This window comes from Megachile rotundata, chromosome 12, assembly GCF_050947335.1.
Source record: "Megachile rotundata isolate GNS110a chromosome 12, iyMegRotu1, whole genome shotgun sequence".
NCBI lineage: Eukaryota > Metazoa > Arthropoda > Insecta > Hymenoptera > Megachilidae > Megachile > Megachile rotundata.
In genome coordinates, this window is record NC_134994.1 from 12220275 (window position 1) to 12241040 (window position 20766).

At 34.9% G+C, this 20766-nt stretch overlaps 2 protein-coding genes and 1 long non-coding RNA gene across 24 annotated transcripts in view; 2 read left to right on the top strand and 1 right to left on the bottom strand.

The window, feature by feature from the left end:
- The window catches only part of UbcE2H (ubiquitin conjugating enzyme E2H), a 54853-nt gene extending 42066 nt beyond the window's left edge, over window positions 1-12787 (top strand). Inside the window, exons 5-7 of one of the 4 annotated variants that reach the window (XR_013040082.1) lie at window positions 228-3091; window positions 4773-4929; window positions 8424-12787. Coding sequence is in view for 1 of the 4 variants with exons in the window: in XM_076537914.1 (XP_076394029.1) it covers window positions 228-364 (137 nt within the window). In the remaining 3 variants the exon portion in view is untranslated. Of the gene's footprint in view, window positions 1-227; window positions 5004-8423 lie in introns of those variants that run through there. The other 3 variants (XR_013040083.1, XR_013040081.1, XM_076537914.1) reach the window with 3 other exon arrangements.
- Window positions 11847-15680, bottom strand: LOC143265479 (uncharacterized). The gene is made up of 2 exons (XR_013040085.1): window positions 14883-15680; window positions 11847-14133 (listed from the first exon to the last, which is right to left on the bottom strand). It is a non-coding gene; the product is annotated as an uncharacterized LOC143265479 (long non-coding RNA).
- The window catches only part of LOC100879087 (Inositol 1,4,5,-trisphosphate receptor), a 49114-nt gene continuing 42577 nt past the window's right edge, over window positions 14230-20766 (top strand). For 2 of the 19 annotated variants that reach the window (XM_076537903.1, XM_076537900.1), the window contains exon 1: window positions 14304-14768. The gene's annotated coding sequence lies outside the window, so the exon portion shown is untranslated. Of the gene's footprint in view, window positions 14769-20766 lie in introns of all 19 variants that reach the window. The other 17 variants (XM_012293284.2, XM_076537908.1, XM_076537907.1 and 14 more) reach the window with 16 other exon arrangements.

A 20766-nucleotide genomic window follows, 5' to 3' on the forward strand; every position in this document is an offset into this window, starting at 1 on the left:
AAGTTATGTGTAATTTCGAAAGTCAGCAGACATAAAAATCAGCATATGTTGAAATCCTCGAACCATTTCCCCAAAGAAAGCCTACATTCCCGAGCGTTCACGTACCGCAAAAGGATTAATAAGTCGGCGACGAAGTGTAAATTGCCATATGTTCGATCTAGGCTATTTCCACTTAGAATATCCTGGTATTAGTTTAGCTGCAATATCCTTGTTGATCTGTTGGACAGATTACGTGAGGAAATACGCGACGGAGGAGGCGCTAAGGGACCAGGAGAACGGCGGTACCGAAAACGGTGTGTCGTCCGACAGCGAGTCTTCGATGAGCGATTTCAGCGAGGACGAAGCACAGGACATGGAGTTGTAACCAAATATTTTACCATCCGTACCCATATCCTTAATCTCGATTCCCTGTAAACACTCCGATCGCTCGTCCTACCAAATAGATGCTTACATTCGAACCACCAGACAGACATCACTGTCGGTTTAGCCAACATGGCACACTCGTCACTTCGTTTCCTAGGGAACACGTTTGAACTGCGACCAGATTGTTGTTAAATTATTATCCGGCAGGTAAACGAAACAAGAAGGAAGCGTTAGAGAAAAAGAAAAGTACAGTAAAAGTCGATGAGAGAAAAAAAAGTAACATAATCGCTTTTGGAGTTCTCTTTTAAAAGGGAGACGCAACAACGTCGCGTTGTTTTTACCGATCGAGAGAGGATTTTTTCTTTTCTTTTTGTTCCCTATGGGGTCAGTTTGTCTAAAATCGATCAATGGTCGTGAACAATCGTTCATGTCTCGTGATTGACCACGCGATTGCTCTTTTTTTTTGTTTATTATTTTTTAGTTGGTTGTACCCTCCTCGTTTCGGGTTTTCTCTTCCTTTCTAACCGATATGTTTGCGTACACGGTCAGACAGACCGTGCATAGAGGTTAACGTTGCACGAACACGAAGGAAAGTTGTTGATTTCGTTTACCGACGATTTGTATCTCTTACGGTTGTTGCAACTCGTGTTACGTTGTGTTTTAGCGAGCTTTGTTGTTCGTACACGCTGCGAGAATAATTCGCGGGGTGAGCAGGGTGTTCGAGTACGTCAACATTTTAGGGGATGTAAAAAGACACCTTCTCTGTCGTATATTCTTTTAGTTTGAATTAAAATTTAGCTTAGGATTAAGAAACAGGTTTAACCCTTGAAATCATGAGTAAAATTTCACCCCAACGATTATGCAGAACAGTTATTTGCAATCACGTTTATTTTTCTGGCGTTGCGTGAAAGTTTGTAATTAATGGAATATCTAAATTATGTTATCCATTGTTTAATATCAAACCATGTGTACTATTATTTAATATCAAATTAATAGCATGGCGGTTAATAGGCTTTTACCGTTATCGTTCACTTTTAAAACAGAAACAAGACCGGGGTGAATTTTCATGCATGATATCAACGTTTAATTATAGTCTCCGTGGCGATTATAGACTTTTAAGGGTTGAAACTGAAATTTAGTTAACTTAAGATTATAAGGATTGTACGTAGTAACTCAAGCTCTATGGATGATATTTTTAAATAAAAATTTGTGTTGTTAACGACAAAAATTATAAGCTTCTGCACCTTTTCTGGATTATGGGGTTGCTCTGAAAATTTTTTAAAACGTTGTTGATATAATTATTTCAAAATTTACTTAATAAAATCTAAATGCCAAATAAAATTTATAAAGACAGTAGATAAAATAATGTTTAACCCTTGTTGCAAATGAACGATATGAAATTTTGTATGTTAAATAACATTTTTGTATGTAAAATGAAATGAAGATGTTTATGTGTAGTGCTATTATATCAACATTATTATGTGAAACTGATTAAAAATGATTACATTGAAAAAATCACTTTTTGAAAAAATATTAAATGACACCTATTTGTATTTCCACTTGTGTGAATAAATTTTAAAACCAGACCTTTTAAATACATATTAGAAAATCTCTTGTAAAATTGAAGACATGCAACAAAGGGTTAAATGTTTCCAGTAAATCATCAATAATGCATGCAATTACTAACAATGGTATTTACACGCGCTGTAAAATTAATTCTCAAATTGTAATTACCCTACAAGCTAGAAACTAAGAAAATAATAATTGTATGAAAGTTAAAATACCATCCTAATTTTACCGCCACTCAGAATTCTTTTACACTGTCGCTAAAAATGTTCGCAATTAAAATTGTCAGAGCCTACGGCAGCGAAGGTGTCAACCCTAATTTTAACGAATAACTTCAACGATACCGTCAACACCCTGTGATCATTTAGCAATTATTATTCTCGCACGTTACGAAAATTCATTTCCGCTGTAGAGTAACGACTCTTTTGTTGCTTTCACGAAACTATTTTTCACGATCGCAATTCTCGACGATGAGAAAAGAAACAGATGCTGAAAGCCACGGTGCAGGCGATGACACCCTTCGATCATCGATATCTCTTTTTCTTTTTCCGTTGTCGATTACCTCTCTCTATACGTTTGATTTCCGTCGAAGAGAAAAGAAAGCGAACTAAGAGAAAAAAGAAAAAAAAAAAAAAGAATTTGGAAAATGGGTACTAGGTCCATCTTCCTTGTCATTGTTCTGTCATCACCATCCCTAAACGTTTCCCTCGTAGGGCGGAGCAGCCGGGACAGGCTTCGACGACAGTGTTGAAGACACTAACAAGCCTACGTTATAAACGGCGTTTAAGTAACGATGTTAATGTCGGATTGTCCCAACCGCAGTTGAAATCTGCACGCTCAACGATGATTCTCGAGAGAAGAGAAACGATCGACGAAGACCGGTGTCGATTCGAAGCGTCCAGCATGGCCTTCTGTAGCGAAACTGACGCGAACACCTCGAATCCTTCGCGTATTATTGGACGATCACGAGAGGACGAAGAAGCCTCGGCCACGCCGGAAGTGCACCAGTATTCGGATATGGACGTAGACTCGATTAACTCGCCGGCCGGAAGTAGAAGCGGCAATTTGGATAGCGGCACAGTCTGATACGGTGATGATGGACTCTGTTTGGAGAGCGCGGTGCAGCGACGTGCGTGTGGGCTGCAGTCGTGGACAGTGATCGGTAGCCTATTTTTCACTTCGAACATTTGGAAATTTGAAATTTTTAGTTTATTGGATTTTTAGGGCTCTCAATTTCTGTATATTTTTTTGATTTTACGACTTCTGGTACGATTCCTTTCAATTTGTAAATTTCCATGCTTTGAGAATTTAAGTTTTACTAAATGAATTTATGAGGTTTGTGAATTTTGGTAATTTTACTTTGTGAATTTACTTCATTTGATCTCTGGGTTTACTGGTTTTTGAATTTTTGAAATTTTAAGCTTGTAAATTGTTAGTCATGAATTTTTTAATTTGGGTGCTTGAAAATTTGCAGATTTTTACATTTGTATATCTTAAAATTATTAAAGTTAGTAAAGTTATAAGTGGATTTCTACATTTTTGGATTTCTAAATTATTTAGCTAGTAAATTTCTGAATTTTGAAATTATTGGATTTCAGGAGTTTAAAATTTCTGTATTTCTAAATTTGTAAATTACTAAATTTCTAAATTTTCAAATTTCCAAATTTCTGTATTAATAAATTTCCATATAAGAGGTTTCCAAATTACCAAATTTCTCTATTTCTAAATTACAAGATTTCAATATTTGTAAATTACAAGATTTCCATATTTGTAAATTACAAGATTTTTATATTTCTAAATTTTCAAATGTTCAAATTACTATATTTCTAAAATTTCCTAATGATTTCCAAAGGACCACATTTCTAAATACATGTACTTGCAACTTTGCAAGCTTAAAAGTTTTTAATTTTGAAAATTTATAAATTTGAAATTCTTGTATTTCTATCTGCCTTCAGTTTCCAAATTTTTACATTTTATTCCTATATTTTCTATCTTTCTACCTTTTTACATTTATATATTTCTGTGTATTTCCAAATTTCCAAATTACCAAATTTGAAGGTGTTCAATTTTTAAACTTTAAATTTCTCTACTTGAAAATTACTAATTTCAGTACTTGAAAATTTTGTATTTGAAAACTTGAAATTTCTGTACTTGAATATGTGAAAATTTTGTACTTGAAAATTTTATATTTGAAAATTTGAAAATTCTATACTTGAAAACTTGAAAATTTGAAATTTCTGTACTTGAAAAATTGAAAATTTTGTACTTGAAAATTCCATACTTGAAAACTTGAAAATTCTGTACTGGAAAATTTGAAATTTCTATACTTGAAAACTTGAAAATTCTGTACTTGAAAATTTGAAATTTCTGTACTTAAAAAATTGAAAATTTTGTACTTGAAAATTTCATACTTAAAAACTTGAAAATTCTGCACTGGAAAATTTGAAAATTTTATACTTGAAAACTTGAAAATTCTGTATTCGAAAATTGGAATTTTCTGTACTTGAAAAATTGAAAATTCTGTACTTGAAAATTCCATACTTAAAAACTTGAAAATTCTATACTTGAAAGCTTGAAATTTCCACCTCTAAAAATTTGAAATTTCCACCTCTAAAAATTTGAAATTTCCACCCTCAAAAATTTGAAATTTCCACCCTCAAAAATTTGAAAATTTGGAATTTCTATGTTTCTAATCTAACTAAATTCCCAAATAGAGACCCCCCTCCTTAATCACCCCCAATTTCCAAATTTCCAAAAAAAAAAAAAAATTCCAAATTTCCAAATAAACTTCTCAAAAATTTCCAAATTTTCAATTGACCAAATTTCTGACTTTAAAATCTCAGGACTGGGAAGAAGGATTCTCGGTATTCGTCTAGCCTACACGTCATCGCTGCACGCCCCGTGCACGTCGTTGCCCCGTGAGCTCTTCGTCGGGCACGTTTACTGCCCAAACACCGGTCCAATCACTGGTCAAACACCGATCGTCGCGAATATCTCCTGGTGAAGTCTCTTTATATATATACATATATTTTATTATACGTGTCTGATTTAGAACGGCGATTATTGTTTGTACAGTTGTATGCGTTTTTTCTCCCCATCCCCTACGCTCCTTCATTTATTCCAAATTTTTATTCCAAAAAAAAAACAAACCAACAGTGCGTTGTTACTTGTAAAGAGGATATTTTTATTCTAGCGTGTTTTAGTTCTTTTTTTCTTTTCCGTTTAAACTAAGATTTTTATATGATCCAAACACTCCGTTTGTTTTTTTTCTCTCTCTTTTAGAAGTTTATAAACATTTATTTTTGACGCGTTCGCGCGGCAACATATCATGTGTTTCATGGAGTTTTGGATCGAAAGAGGCATAGAATTTCGAGGAATAAGATGGAATGCGTCGAACGAGATAGATGAGAATTTGTACAAAATCTTGGTGCACAATAATCTTCGTTTAGTCGTAACTTGTTTCGAATTGATCTCTCTCCTTTTTGCGTGGTTCATGGTGTATAAAATACGATCTATAAGCGTAGAACATGGTATTTTAGTGCCTTTCCAGGCAGAAAATTGTGCCTTATTACGTGGGTTTCCATAGGAAGACAAAAATCTCTTATTGGTAAATGCATCGATGAAAATCAGTCGATTTTCAATATTAATTTTCGAGTGTCAATTGATGCGTGCTTTCTTTATTTCCAAACAAATTTTATTTACTGTAAGTGGCACATTTAATGTGTAAACGTGGGTCTTTCAAAATTTGTGTAATATATTTAAACATCACATCACAAAGTGTTTAGCTTTTATTAAATATAATTATTAAACTTGCAAGCGTTACTGTGATTAACAAATTTTTCAGAGGATAAACGAAAATTGATAAATTTATTTCTGAATTTTTATAAAAATTAGTTGCTTAAATTTGTAGAACGAAATGTGTTCACTACTTGATTTTCTTAAATTTATTGAATTATTTGTGCAAAATATTCATTGTACAAAAGATCCATGTTTTCATGTTAAAACTTTGATGTTTTAAAAAATTTAAAAAGGTTTGATCTGAGACTTAAAATTATTTTTAAAATGATCACTATCTTGCAGTAGGTTCACTTATATTTTAACGAATAAATTTATTATTATGATTCGTATGGACGTGACTATCGTATTTTTGTCTATAATAAAATTTTGCAATGTTCTGTTTTTTACGGTTTCGTTTTTGAGGAATACTGATTTGGTTATTTTTCTTAGTGACAATTTCTGGAGGAAGTAATATGGAGGAAGAGGGACTTTTTTGTGATTTGGCAATTTTAGAAATTTTGTGGGGAAATTGGGGAATTAGAGAATTTGGGGATTTTGGGATTTGGGGATTTAGGAATTTAGATATTTGAAAATTTGGGGATTTAGGAATTTGGGAATATTAAAATTTGGGGTTTAGGAATTTGAAAAAATTGAAGGTTTGGAAATTTAGGAATTGGGGAATTCGAGAATTTAGGGATTTAGGAATTTGGGAATATTAAAATTTGGGGTTTAGGAATTTGAAAAATTGAAGGTTTGGAAATTTAGAAATTGGGGAATTTGAGAATTTGAGAATTTGGGGATTTAGGAATTTGGAAGTTTGGAATTTCGAAATTGGTAAATTGGGGAATAGGGAATTGGGGAGCAGGGAATTGGGGAGCAGGGAATTAGGGAGCAGGGAATTGGGGAGCTGGGAATTGGGGAGCAGGGAATTAGGGAGCAGGGAATTAGGGAGCAGGGAATTGGGGAGCAGGGAATTAGGGAGCAGGGAATTGGAAATTTGGAAAATTGGGAATTTGGAAATTTGGAAATTTGGAAATTTAGAAATTTGAGAATTTGAAACTTCAGAATTGTAGAAACCTTGAATTTTAGTAACCAAAAATTTTGGAAACTTCTAACATTAAAAAATCCTGATAATCTAGGGATTTAGGAAAATTAATTTTGGGATTTGTCATCTTAAAAATTGTGTTCCTCATAAATTAAAAAATTTGTAAATCTAGAAACCTTGAAATTTATAAACTATCATAAATTCTAAAAACTAAAGAATGTAATAAATATAAAAACAGTATGAACATAAAAATTTGAAAATATATGAATTTTTATATACACGTAAAAATCTTCAAAATGTAAAAGCTTCCTAAGTTCGTGAAAGTAGGTCACCATCGACCTCCTCCATTCAAGATTTAATTGAATTCCTAAATTCGATAGTTGCGTCCACATTTTACTCGTCGACTATTTTTCTCTCCTACTTTAAGTAATAATAAAAATTCGAAATTGTCCGCAATAACCTAATAATAACACGTGCTTTCATAGTATAATTTCATTAGTACGGTGGTCTCCACCCGTAAAATGTATAGTATTGTACAATTAACTAGTTAGAAAGATTAAAACGGAATAAAACCAATATGGCGTTTGTTTTTCGACGTTGTCTCTCAGGCTTTATAACATCGTATTGTAAATTCTTCTCGCAATATCTCTTTTATATTAAAATAAAGCTCTTACTCGAAAGTCGCGTTTTACGTTTTAGATGCATAAAAACACGATAAAAAAAAAGAAAGCAAAAGTTATTTAGAAAATTGTGTAACTCTTAATACATAGCTCGTAGCAATTTCTTTTAGCCTATATCTGTATCTCTTCATAGAATATTCTTCGAAGTAAGTTGATGTAGTAGCTTTAATTACGTTCTCATTAGCATCGTTTCTTCGTTAATTGAGAAAACCAAAATGGACAGCGAGAGAGAGAGTGAGCGCGAGAGTGTGACAGAGAGAAAGAATGAGAGAATGAGAGGTAAAAGAAGAAAAAAGAAAAATTCAAAGAAGAAAAGAATTTGCGTTTCTCGTTGATTACAGTGATCGAGGCAAAGTCGTATTCACAGATCTCACGTTATTACTTTTTTATGTATGTAACATAAGATTATGAACGAATTATATGTTATTATTGATCTTATCCGCACAACGCTATTATGTATATGGTTTTTACTAACCGAACTTTGTTTAACCAATTCAAAGGATAGTTTTAATAATCATTTTTTATTTTTTTTGCAAATGTTGTTTGTCTCCCCTTATGTTTATTTCGACTCTGTTCCAACGAGCTATTTATCCTGCAGATTTATAGTTGATCTCGATTTTTATATTTTTTAATTCTTCAATAGATTCTATTACATAAAATTTTTGTTTAATGTAGCAGACATTTTATTGTCATCAGTACATAATATTAATCAGTACATAACAGTAGACTCTCGTTATATGGCCACATTTATAGCATCGAAGTCCTTAGTAAAATACCTGACATTGAAATCTTCTACAAATCTGCAAAATTAAAATTAAACTGTTCCGATTATAAAATACCCTCTTAAGTTTATAGAATAATTTGTCTTATCCTTGTTAATTAGTTTTATTAACGTTATCGAATAATTTTGTAAATTTTTTATGTATCAGATTTGTTCTTCGATTGTATCTAATAACCAGTTTATTCGTTCCACGAACACTTGAATGTTTCAGAAATTTCGAAGTACTACACCGATACAGCTTTTCAGGAACAAGGAGCTATAGAAATAGAACAGTGATACTGTTTATCATAGTTCGATAGCGTCTCGTGAAAACGCAAGAAGAATATTAGTGTACAAAGAAGTCGATGGTGCAAAAAATGGCGGGAAGTGTATTCCAAATTGGCGGGAAAACCTGTGCGTTTGAAATTTCGCGGGAAAACCCGTATCTCAAATCTCGTGAAAACTCAAGAAAGTATTAAATATAATAATACAAAGGAGTCGTTATCTACGATTATCGATGATGATGGATTGATCGAAAGCTTTCATTTTTTTTTCTTTTGACAGCATCTCGGATGTTTGAAATTTTAGGAATGCAAAGGAGTCGTTACCTACGATTGTAACGATTTTCGAAGTTGGTGCAATGTCGGTTTAGAATGATAGGGTCATTTGAGAATTTGGGGATGGAAATTTCGGAAATTCAATTTGGGAATTTTGGTGATTGGGCTTTTTGAAATTGGGGGGTTTGCAGAGTTGGAAATTTGCAGATTTGGGTTTTCAGGAAAATTAAGAAATTTGAGAAGTTTGAGAAATTTGAGAAATTTGAAAAAATCAGAAATTGGGTTCTTAGAAAATTGATAACTCAGAAATTCCACAATTTCAATCCACTTTAAAATTAATATCAAATCCATAAATTTATAGCTTCGAAAATTTCTAAATTTCTAACAACCCTTATTTCGAGACGTTCCCAAACACAGTTAAATTTAAAAGTAAAAATTCGCGAATAAAAATTGCGTAAGTATAAATGCAAAATCGTGGGACAACTCCAAAAGCTATCAGTGACGAGCCATGCCATTCGTTGCCAAATGTTCACGGTCAAAGGAACACTTGTTCCCTGACTAACCGGGCCACTCGTTAAATTTCTTTCCACGAAACAATTTTCACAATTTCTGAAGAAAAATGTTTGCGTCTTCGGAGCAAGAATAATCTAAAAATTTTCCGAATTTCAATGATTCGCACAAAATCCGTAAATCCGAGTGCAAAAGAATGATGTCCGATTATTGTTGCTCCGTTATCGAGACACAGGCATAGTTTGCTTTCAATGAATTTCTGTTGCGAAATTATTCGAGCGATTAATTCCCACCTTCGGATAAATTTTTCATCGAGATAAGGAAATAGCAATATTTTTGCTACTCGTTCGTAATACTATTATCATCGATGTTATCTAAAAAAAAAGAGAGAAAAAAAAAACTAAGAAAATATGTTAAACGACGATGCCAACGTACGCATCCGCAATAATGGTTGATTAAAGCTATACAATGATGATCTTAAATCGTTATCGTCCGATCGTTGATGATCGATGCTAGTTTTTACACAAAATACCCAAACAACAACGATGCTATTACGTTAACGGAGAATATATTAGATTCGATTCCTCCAATCGACGCTTTCGTTTGATTTTTTTTCGTAAATCTAGTCTGGTAGGACTCGACGATGCATTCTCGCGTTGTTCTTAAGTTTTAAGGTTAAGAACGATCGTGTACGAATTTCTAATGAATATCGAACTTGTTGTAAACGTGTATTTGTGTCTATTTAATTGTGACAAATTGTTAAGCACAAACATTGCATTTTTATCGTTAACACCTTACCAACCGAAAAACATTTTGATCTCAAATTAATCAATAAGAAATTAACAATAAGATTTTAAATTTAAAAAAGTATTTTAAATTTCCCGCCATTTACGGTTGTGAACTTTGTATCGAAAAAGAAACGTCCCCCAATCTTACAATTACAAATAATCTTTTAATACATTGTTTAAAACAGTACAAATACTTTTTCATTAATCGCTCAAGAAATATTATTAAAGTCAGTATGAATCGTGACATAAAGGGGCACAGTACAATGTATAACACATCTTTTAACAATGTTTAATTACAGTCATAGGCGGTAGATAAGGTGTTAAAAGAAAACCATAATGCAAACTCGATATTCATTAACCGTAACGCAAAGACCACCGAACCACGTACACATGTTCGATACAACAACGTTATGTGTTAAATGTTTCAGCATAGATATAACGCAAAGTTTCTTATTTTCTATCGTGAGAGTGTTGTACTTATTATCAAAAAAGGACGACCACAAATGGACGCCGTCTTGTTATCAAAATAATTCAGTTCTCGCGAGAGAATTAAGTTAAAAAGAAACGAGAGGAAGTATATTCTCCAAGTGTGCGCCTGAAACATTGAAGTAGTAACGTTAATTGATATTTTGAGATTTGTAAGCGAGGTAGATACGGATGCGAAGTTGAAGAACATCCTATCCAATTTGTCTGTGAGCCGATTGCAAATAGTTGTGTAATTAAATGCAATTAAATATATATATATATATGTGATGAACGATCAAGTGGAAGGTGATGCACAATAATGGATTTACATAAAAAATGAAACGAAGGAAAGATATTTTGTTTTAAGTATTTTTAACCTGCAGACGATAGATCCGTATTTTGGCTATTTCACAAATTTTAGATTTCTTTTAGAAATTGGTTTATTGGTTCTATCGTCTGAAGGTTAATCCTCGGTTGAGTGAAAAGAACACGCTTTATTCGCTATTTTCACGGTCGTCCAAAATTTGATCAACCAGCTCGACGAAGAGGTTAAGTAGGTCGAGTTGGGTGTGGCTTAAACCTTCTGGGCTGTTCACGAGATTACCCTCGTGGCTGCGGTTTTATTGCTTCAGAAATCAAATATCAAATCATTACCAATGCAAATTAAATTGCACTTTGTTTACTATAGAATTTTAAGGAACTTTAAAGTTGGTCATTTTTTAAATTATGAAAATTTCATACAATCTTCTAAGTATACATTGTTTCGACATGTTCACATTTTGTGTTGACATAAGATCTTACGTGTCAATTATCCAAAAACAAATTCCAAGATCTCAGAGATCCATTTCTAATTCTGATCTGAGTTTTCAATTTTAATGTACATTTCTAACATCCCTGAAAAATTCATAAACCCCAAAGTTCTAAATTCTCATGAACATGAAAATGTTCACACAACTGAGAATCCCTGTCGAAACTTATCTCGAAAGCTAAGTATGTCCAAAATGCCCAGGGCGCTCGCAGACGGTCCTCAGGTACACGTCAATAGCAAGTACTCTCGATACATAGCATATAACGTTAGACTACCATATAAGATGCTGAAACATACAACCGGGAAAAAGAACACGATTTAACTCTGCAGTAAGCCCTTGTAGTAATCATAGCTGGAAATCGAATTCTTAATCCAACGTGTGTTCAGTTCAATTTTTCACAATGTAATCGACCATGTGAAACAGTCGTAATACAATCATTGAATGATTGCACGAGTACTGCAGGGTTTACGGGGAATCGAGATACTCGTTAAAAGTCAAAGTTAAGCTTTATCAGAGAGTAAGAGAGATTAGTTAAAAAAAAAATAAGTGAAACGAGAAGGAACGTAGCGAGAAGACATTCGGAATGCTTATTAAGAATTTGCGCAATGATAAAATGGCTCACATTTAGCAAACACGATGTTGTTCTCGGAGCTGTGTCTACGTTCTACGTACAATCGTGATGATCGAATTATTGGTGTCCGTAGAGGGTATATATATTTTCTTATTGTATAATTAGCTCCGCTGCTTTGACACGTTAAGGCCTTAGTACATTAAAATCAGTTACGTTGCATCGCGATACATTTGTACACCGGAAATAAACGAGGTTTACATTGACCGATCGAACGGTGATCGACGAGAAACAAATATGGATCCAACTCAGCGAATTGTTCCGAAATGTGTCAATATGCAATTGCGAAGAAATCGGAGATACGTTCCTCGTTTGAATTCTAATTCGAACTGATTTAAGGGAACTAGAGCCTTAAGCTAGTTGTAAAATTTTCCTTAGGTACCTATTGTTTTAATGTATGAATTGTCTATGTCTGAATGTTCGCATCGTTCAAAATACCGGAAGCTACAAAACACAAACCAAAAAAACAAGCGAACGAAACGTTTTTCTGCGAGACACGAGAAGCGTTCTCGTGAACACAATTTTCGATCGACAAACGAAAAGACAAAACATAAAAAGTACGCAACGATGCGGCGTGCTTCTGTTAATATATCTCATGAATTTATTAAAAATCACAAAATGTCTTTCTAGATAGTATAGTGACGGTAATTAAGAACTTGCTGATTCCACGTTCTCATGGCTCATGGCGACACAATAAAAGAATAACGATGAACACTACACTATTACAAAATATTTATTATAAATAAGATATAACAAATATAAAGGATAAATATATTATATTGAATTAATAATGATTGAATGAGATGAAATTTTTTGGTACAATAAAATGAAAAGATTAACGTTGTTGAGATTATTATCCCCTGTTCATTTTGGTCCCAAGACTTTCCTTATATATTAAAAAATTACATACAAAAAACATAAAAATAATAGTTCATTATAAAGTAACTAATCTGTGAAGTTAAAAGTGTTTTGTAAACTTAAACGTTCTATGTATTTCAACATTTACATTAAAACGTTTAAATTGCGCGCGCTTTTATCGAACAGAATATCATTGGCGCCATTTAGCTGTCAAACAGGAAACCGAAACAAAACTATGTTTTTTTATTAAATAAAACTACAGTAAAATTGAAGTTCTACATTCGAGAATTTAAAAAAAAGTGCATTTCATCTTAGCCATCTAGCGGTAGAAGATGAGAACTAATTAAACTACTGTTTCAAAAGTGTGTAGTTCACCCTGTTCGCCGGAGAGATGGCGCCACAGGTTCCATTTTTATAAAAAATTAAATTATTATCGATTTTATTGATTAATATGCCATATATTTATTATATATTTGTTAATGTAATCGCATTTATTTATTTCTCAATTGATAGTATCAATAGAAATTAATGGAAGTAAATTTAAAAATCAGAAAACTTGCATTGTGTCATTTATCCCTTCGATAAATGATGGAGTCGTAATTGAAGGGTGGTGGAATTTGAAGTTAGGGTGGGTCACAGTCGTAGCCTAATGTGACCTGGTAATCGATATCGTTTTTTAAATATTTTTCACAAAATAAACTTTAGACAACGATATCCAGCTAACAGCTATGATTCACTATTAAATTATAAATTCATTTATTCCACATTTTCCTTTACGAAAATATTTGGACTGGATATATGTACGCTCGCTAAATGTACCATTCGAAGTTCCAAGAATCGTGCATTAAACGCGCGTGGATCAAGTAAGTAGCAAGGTAAAGTAGGGTATGATATGAAATTGATAAAAAATATTTTTTCGAGTCGTCAAAAACTACTCTTACAGATGACAGACTTTTAATAATAAATTTCCTCATTTGTGGAACAAGCTGTGATACTTAATACGTACATTTACATACATTTGAATTGGAATTCCTATGTTTGGATAGCTTTCATTTTAATGTGAACTGATAATGTCGCATGTGACATGGAAATGATAAGGGGATTCTAGTGCCCCCTATATCTCATCTGTGACCAGTACCGTCATTAACGTCATGCAAATGACCAGTGCTTCTGCACTCTCCATTTTTATAAACATTAAACGAATTTATGTATATTTTTGCCGTTCGGTTCCATTACTGACTAGTTGAAAATTATATGGTTTATAATTAGCATTGGATTGCCAGCCATCTTTAAAATCCACTTTTTGCTTATAATTTAGAATGCATACCTGAAAAAGAATGTTGTCGAATAATTTCGTATGTTCATGTCATAATTAATTCAGTATTCTCTGAGGATTACTGTAACACGGTATTTATTAGTATTAATAGAATGTAACACATTTAGGATTCTTTCGCAGGGTTCGCCATTTTTTACATACGGCCCTGTCTGTAGCCATATGTAAACTCGAGCCGATTCGAAGTCGACTCCAGTGCTCCAGTCGTGCCAGAACCACCGAGCGGTGTGGATGTTCGTTATCGCGTGTCCAGTTCCCGAGTATCGTGTATACGTACACGCGATTAGTGATACTTCGTGACCATACCAAGTCACACGTTTGCAGTACTATCTGAACGTCGTGTATATTTTACCAATTCGAACTTCGTAGACGTAAAAAATTCTGTGTACGAAAAGATTGCAGTATCTGTGACACGTATGTACGCGAAGAACTGACGAGGCTATCGCGGACACTTTCGTGTTTTTTCGTAACGTGCATCCGGCGAAGAAGCATCGCGTTTAAATATTTCTGGCCGTTCAAGCAAGTGTCCCGGCATTCTTAAAACCGGTGCGAGACCGCCTCGGAAACGATTTCGATCGGCGACGTGAAGTGCACCGAAAGTGTCGAGGAACGGTACAGGCGGCAAGGACGTGAGTAAACACGTTTCTTTTTTTCTTTTTCTCGACCAATGTCGATGGTACAAAGTACGATGTTTCTCGTACACTTCCCTGGATCATTCATCATCTTACTTCCTTTTTACTAACCTGTTCCATTTTTTGCGCCTTTTAATTCCGTTCCGATCTTCATTACACAAATCGTTCGATAGGTTAGCTCGCGATGGATCGTGAAAAAACGCGGTACCCGATGATCGCCGCGCGAGCCGCGTATCAATTGGTTAAATAGATCTTTTTCTTTCTACCTTCGTAGAACGCGTGCAGCTGTTAAATTATGTGTTTCGATTGTTCTCAATAGGAGCTGTCGTATTTTTATTAGGTATCAGCTGACAGCGTTAGCGCGAGCTTTTTCAACGAACCCGTTTGACGTTAGCCATCGCCAAGTTAATTTCCTTCACGTTCGATCCTCTCGATAGAGGCGACGCGTTATTATTCTGTGTGAGTAGGTCGATTAATCGAATCGTCAGATTTATGCGATCGGCAAAGGATTCCGTTTAACCGATTTCAATCGCGTCTTATTCGGTCTGCTCGATCTCGCGTGTCGCACTAAATACAAACGGGAAAACGATGGAAACGGAACGCCTGAAACGGTTCGGTTCTTCCGTTTCGAGGTGACAATGAATATCGCTGCAATTATCGGATCACAATTAACGAGGATGACAATTGCACGCGTGCGACGTGCCACGATATTTGCATCTCGTTTATCGCGAAAAACGTACGCGTAACTTCCTCACTAAGGCCAGTGACTTTGAGCACGATTATTATATAGTTTTTTTTTGCGAATTATTGGGGAAGAGGATCGAGCGTATAGAAGTGCGCGCATTGTTACGTCAACGGGACCGGCCCGAAATTTCTATTATTAGTTTTATTTCGTTGCAAAACGGATATATCGCGTTATATGGATCGTGTGCAACGTTCGTTGAGACACACACCCGATAAATCCCAGCAAAGGTTAATGACATCGCGCGGGTGGCAAATCGCTTCCTCTTTTCGAGTTCGATTCGACTGATCCGATATCGATATTGGATAATGTGAATGCGATTTGGCATAGACATCTCTATCGAAACGAACCATTATTTCAATCCATTTTGCCATGTGTGAAAAGTAGTGTTCGACTTATTTGATTTACGGGTGGAACGCATTCTCATTTATATAAAATGATTATTAATACTAGCACAATTAATAATAAATATCAGGGATGATTTCACAATAATTTTTTTAACAAAAATAGCTTATATAAAGTGCGTCTTGTCAAAATATATTTCTCAGAAGAAGATTGTAAAAATCGACTGTTTACGAAAATGGGTTTAAGACTTTTGAATTTTAAAACTTCGGGACTTTGAAAAATAATCCAGTGGTCGTAAAAAGTTACCATCTTTGAAGGTTCCCGGGCCATAAAATTTTGAGGAACCGTGCTCTTTTAAGACAAGAGCAACGACCTACCAACCAAAGTCAGGATCATAAACGGACCACGGAAGTATTTCAGAAATGCACCTTGCACTTACGGTTATCTTTCAATAAACATTCAAGACGTAGCTCAAATTTGACATTTCTTTATTACTCAGATGTTTGAGTTACTTAAAAAATTAAATGTGAAGGAATGTCGTGGGTATTGTATCTTTTTTTAATACAGTTATTATCATGTAACTGAAGACGTTGAATATGTACTCATGTCAGTTTGATAATACCAGCTCGACCCATCTCGAATTTCGATTATTTGAACAGTTCTATTTTCGATACCATTTTATTACGTATTTCCTGTACGACTTTGTACATACAGCAGGTCGTTGTACCTTACCAAGTCAATGTGCAATCAAAAATGATTATTCCTAAGTATCAAGTTGTCCTTGGAATGTCCTTGATATCTTGCTGTGATTTTCTTCCTCAAAATTCCCCGTTCCATTTTTACGCTTGCGCAACGTTCAATTTTCTCGTGATTCAACTGCGTTTGTATATTTAATAATCTACTTCTCTGTTTATTTGCCGTGTGATCGATATACAGGGTGCTCCAAAAAAAGTGTTCTCTGAGGCCGTGAACTTTTAGCCCTTGATAAAATATTTAATACTTTGTTAATATTCGTTCGACGTTGTTTATGCAAAAGCCTTGGAAAAATGAAATTTAATTCACGGGTACAAGACATCTAAACTGCTATTTCGCAGCATATGAAAACTATACCAGTTGTTCTTTGAAACGGGATACTGTCTTTTTGTCGCTGTGCACTAGGCAAATTAAAGCACGCAATTAGTTGGCTCACCTAGATTACTGGGAAGCAGGGGTTAAAGATGCAGCTTGGAATCCGCTTAAATATGATATTTAATGTGCATTCTTCGATGCTTGAAACTGTAGTTCAAGTGTTAATAATGGACGCCTAAAACAGAGGGATGAAACTCATACTTCTTTAATTAATCGACTGATTAACCATTCATTTTTTAATTATAATTTTAAACGTATGTTGTTATATTTTATTGTCTACCTTATTTAACTACTAGTACTACCGTGTTATTCTATTGATTTAATGAATGATTACTTTTATTTAAGTCAAGTGTTTGTTTATATTGAATGATTTATTAACTGATTGATAGTATTGCGTTATCGATTGCATGAAATAAAAATTATAAGACAGGGAAGGTGTATTATCAGTTACATGGTGGATCACATAATATAAATAGCGGAGACACATACGGTGCGTCATTATGAGAAAGGGGAGACGCATAGGGTGCGTCATTGCAAGCATGGAGAAGACGCACATGGTGCGTCATTATGAGATTGGGGAGACGCATAGGGTGCGTCATAGCAAGGATTGGGAAGACGCACATGGTGCGTCATTATGTGTTTGGGGAAGACGCATAAGGTGCGTCATTATGTGTTTGGGGAAGACGCATAAGGTGCGTCATTATATGTTTGGGGAAGACGCATAAGGTGCGTCATTATACAAATAGAGAAGACGCACACGGTATTTCATAAGAATAGGACGCATATGATGCGTCATTGAAAAATCATGATAAATAAAGTGCTTCATTTTAAAAATATCTATCAGAAAACATAAAGTACATCACAAGTTAACTAAAATGCAATAAATTAATTCGTAATTTCGGTTCCTGATTGCTTTCTCATACCTGACACAAAATTAGTATCACACGTCAATTGTCAATGAAATTGTAATCAGTAGAAACGTAATGGTATCAAAAGGCATATTACCGGTATCATAAATTGCTAGCAAGCTTACAGTTTCAACCGAGTACGCTGATGCATTGGTACGGTTTCATTTAGATTGTATTGCCAGTCAATTGACAATTATTGTTCGATGACTGGGACATCCGATGGGAAAATAAAGGAAACATCTGCGCGACCCCTTTTTTCTTCGCGTTACGTCTCAATGACATACTCTTCTTTTTCTCTTTGCGTCGAGGATTAAAGATCTGTCGGTACAGAAACAAGGTCGTGCCAAATAAAAATTTTTAAATCGTTTCCCTTTTTTATCTGCGACCACTTGAAATTACGTATAATATTCTGTGTACTGTGTTGTTTGATTAATGAATTTTGGACGACGTTTAAATGCATACATGACCTAATTTTGAGTCATACGTATAGAAAGTTGTTTGCACAGTTTTTATTCGGGTACTTTTTTCAATGCATTAACAGTCGTTACACGTTTTAATTAAAAGTTAGTTGCATTTCTGTTCAGCTATTTGTACGTAGAATTGTTGTCATGAAATTAAGATAATAGCACATAAAAATCATATCATAAGTAATATCATAAATGACTAAAATTCTTGTTTACGTAATCTCGATTGTTTGAAATGAAAATTAAAAGCACGTTTATTTTCATGACTCACTGTTTGTCCCTGCTACTCTCGCGGGTTTTTCTGTGAATGAACACCAGAAATAGAATGTTGCGGTTATGAATGAAGCAACGCATTTGGCTACATACAAGGAAGCTGGATATAGCCACTTTAACGGAGAAAGTAGTCTACTCGGTTTACTAATGGTGTCGTTTAGAGCGATAGCGAATCTTTTCAAATTTCAATACGTTTCATTGGGCTGGGTCATTATCGACCCGGTGGTACTTTAGTATTAAACCTTTTGTGGTCCAAGCGTCCCTGTCAGCTACAGTAAATGTCGAGTGCTCCACTTTAAATACTCCCGCTAATTTCGAGAAAAAATGTCACAGGTTAAATCCTAATTAATTCCTTAAATATTACTATTAAATTCACTAGGTATATGCAAACATTTCTGCCACACACAGACAAAATATTTTATTAAATACTTGAAGTGTATTTCGTCTTATTATATTAAATACGACGCACAAGTTGCGTCATAATAATTGTACAACGCATCAATTGTGTCTTATCTATGATGCACATGGTGCGTCACCTAATAGGACGCACTAGGTATGTCATAGCAATACCAAGACGCACCAGGTGCGTCATTATAGCAATACGAAGACGCACCAGGTGTGTCATTAAATAAACATGAAGATGTATAAGGTGCATCACTATCAGAATTTGCAGACGTGTAAGGTGCGTCATGACAAGAACATGAAGACGCATGTGGTGCGTCATAAGAATATGAGGACGCAAGTGGTGCGTCATGGGAATATGAAGACGCACATGTTGCGTCTTAAAAATATGAAAAGCAAGTGTTGCGCTATAAGAATGTGTAGACGCACGTGGTGCGTCATAAGGATATGAGGACGCATGTGGTGCGTCATAAGGATATGAGGACGCACGTGGTGCGTCATGGGAATATGAAGACGCACATATTGTGTGTCAAGAATATGAAAAGCATGTGCTGCGTTATAAGAATGTGTAGACGCACGTGGTGCGTCATAAGAATATGTAGACGCACGTGGTGCGTCATAAGGATAGAGGACGCACGTGGTGCGTCATAAGGATAGAGGACGCACGTGGTGCGTCATAAGAATATGAAGACGCATGTGATGTGTCATAAGGACATAAAGACTCATGTGGTGCGTCATGAAGACATAAAGACGCACCTGATGCGTCATTACAGTGATAAGACAAGTGCAGTGCATGCACGTATTAATAATAAGACGCACGAGGTGCGTCAATACATAAATAGTAAAATGCACACGATACGTCATATGTTACCTAGAATAGATAAGAGTAATATGCACAAAGTACATCATAGTTTTTATGTCAATCACAAATTAGTTAAAATAGAAAGTGTCGAGAAATCGTTTTCCTACTTTCATTTAACGACAGGAACCATTACAACGTTCGATCCAAAAAACCCGTCGAAATATTTCGGCCGGGGACCATCCGTCAGCTCGTTTGCTAATTGCCGCGCCGAATTGTTTGTCAACCGGTTAACCAACCGTTAAACGAACGGATAAACAGGAAGAAATTCAACGTGATAAATCGCGTTTTCCAACGAGCCGAATGCAACGAATTAAGCGTGCTCGAGTAGCTCTCGGAATTATAACTGATGATTGCGACAGCAATTACTTCCATCCAGGCAATTTTAACTTTGATTTTTGTGCCCCTCGCGATTCCGGCGCGTCCATCGCGATGCCTCTTGCAAAATGGGTCAGCTAAAACTCAATTTCACCATGGAAATTGCCGTCTTTTACCTGTCCAACTGTATCCATCCTGAAAACGATACGAAGGAAATTGGTTCGCGTTCAGTTTCCTATCTCTTCATGGCTGCTTCTTATTTCAACGAATCCGGCTTTCTGTTCGTTTGTTCAACACCGTGCAGGGACTTTGCTCGAATCTCTCGCGATATCGAACACTTCGTATCTAACGTTTGTTTATCCTTCGGTTATGCTCCTATTTTATGGAAGAATTTTGAGAATTGACAAAGCGATGCGTGGAATTTGAGTTCGAGGAAAGCACTGAAATACTTGTGTTTATGGAGGATTGCGAATATGTTGAAGGAACACCTGGGACGTTAACGAAGATCAATAATCGAAGATCAATAATCGATTTTAATAATCGTATCAATAAACAA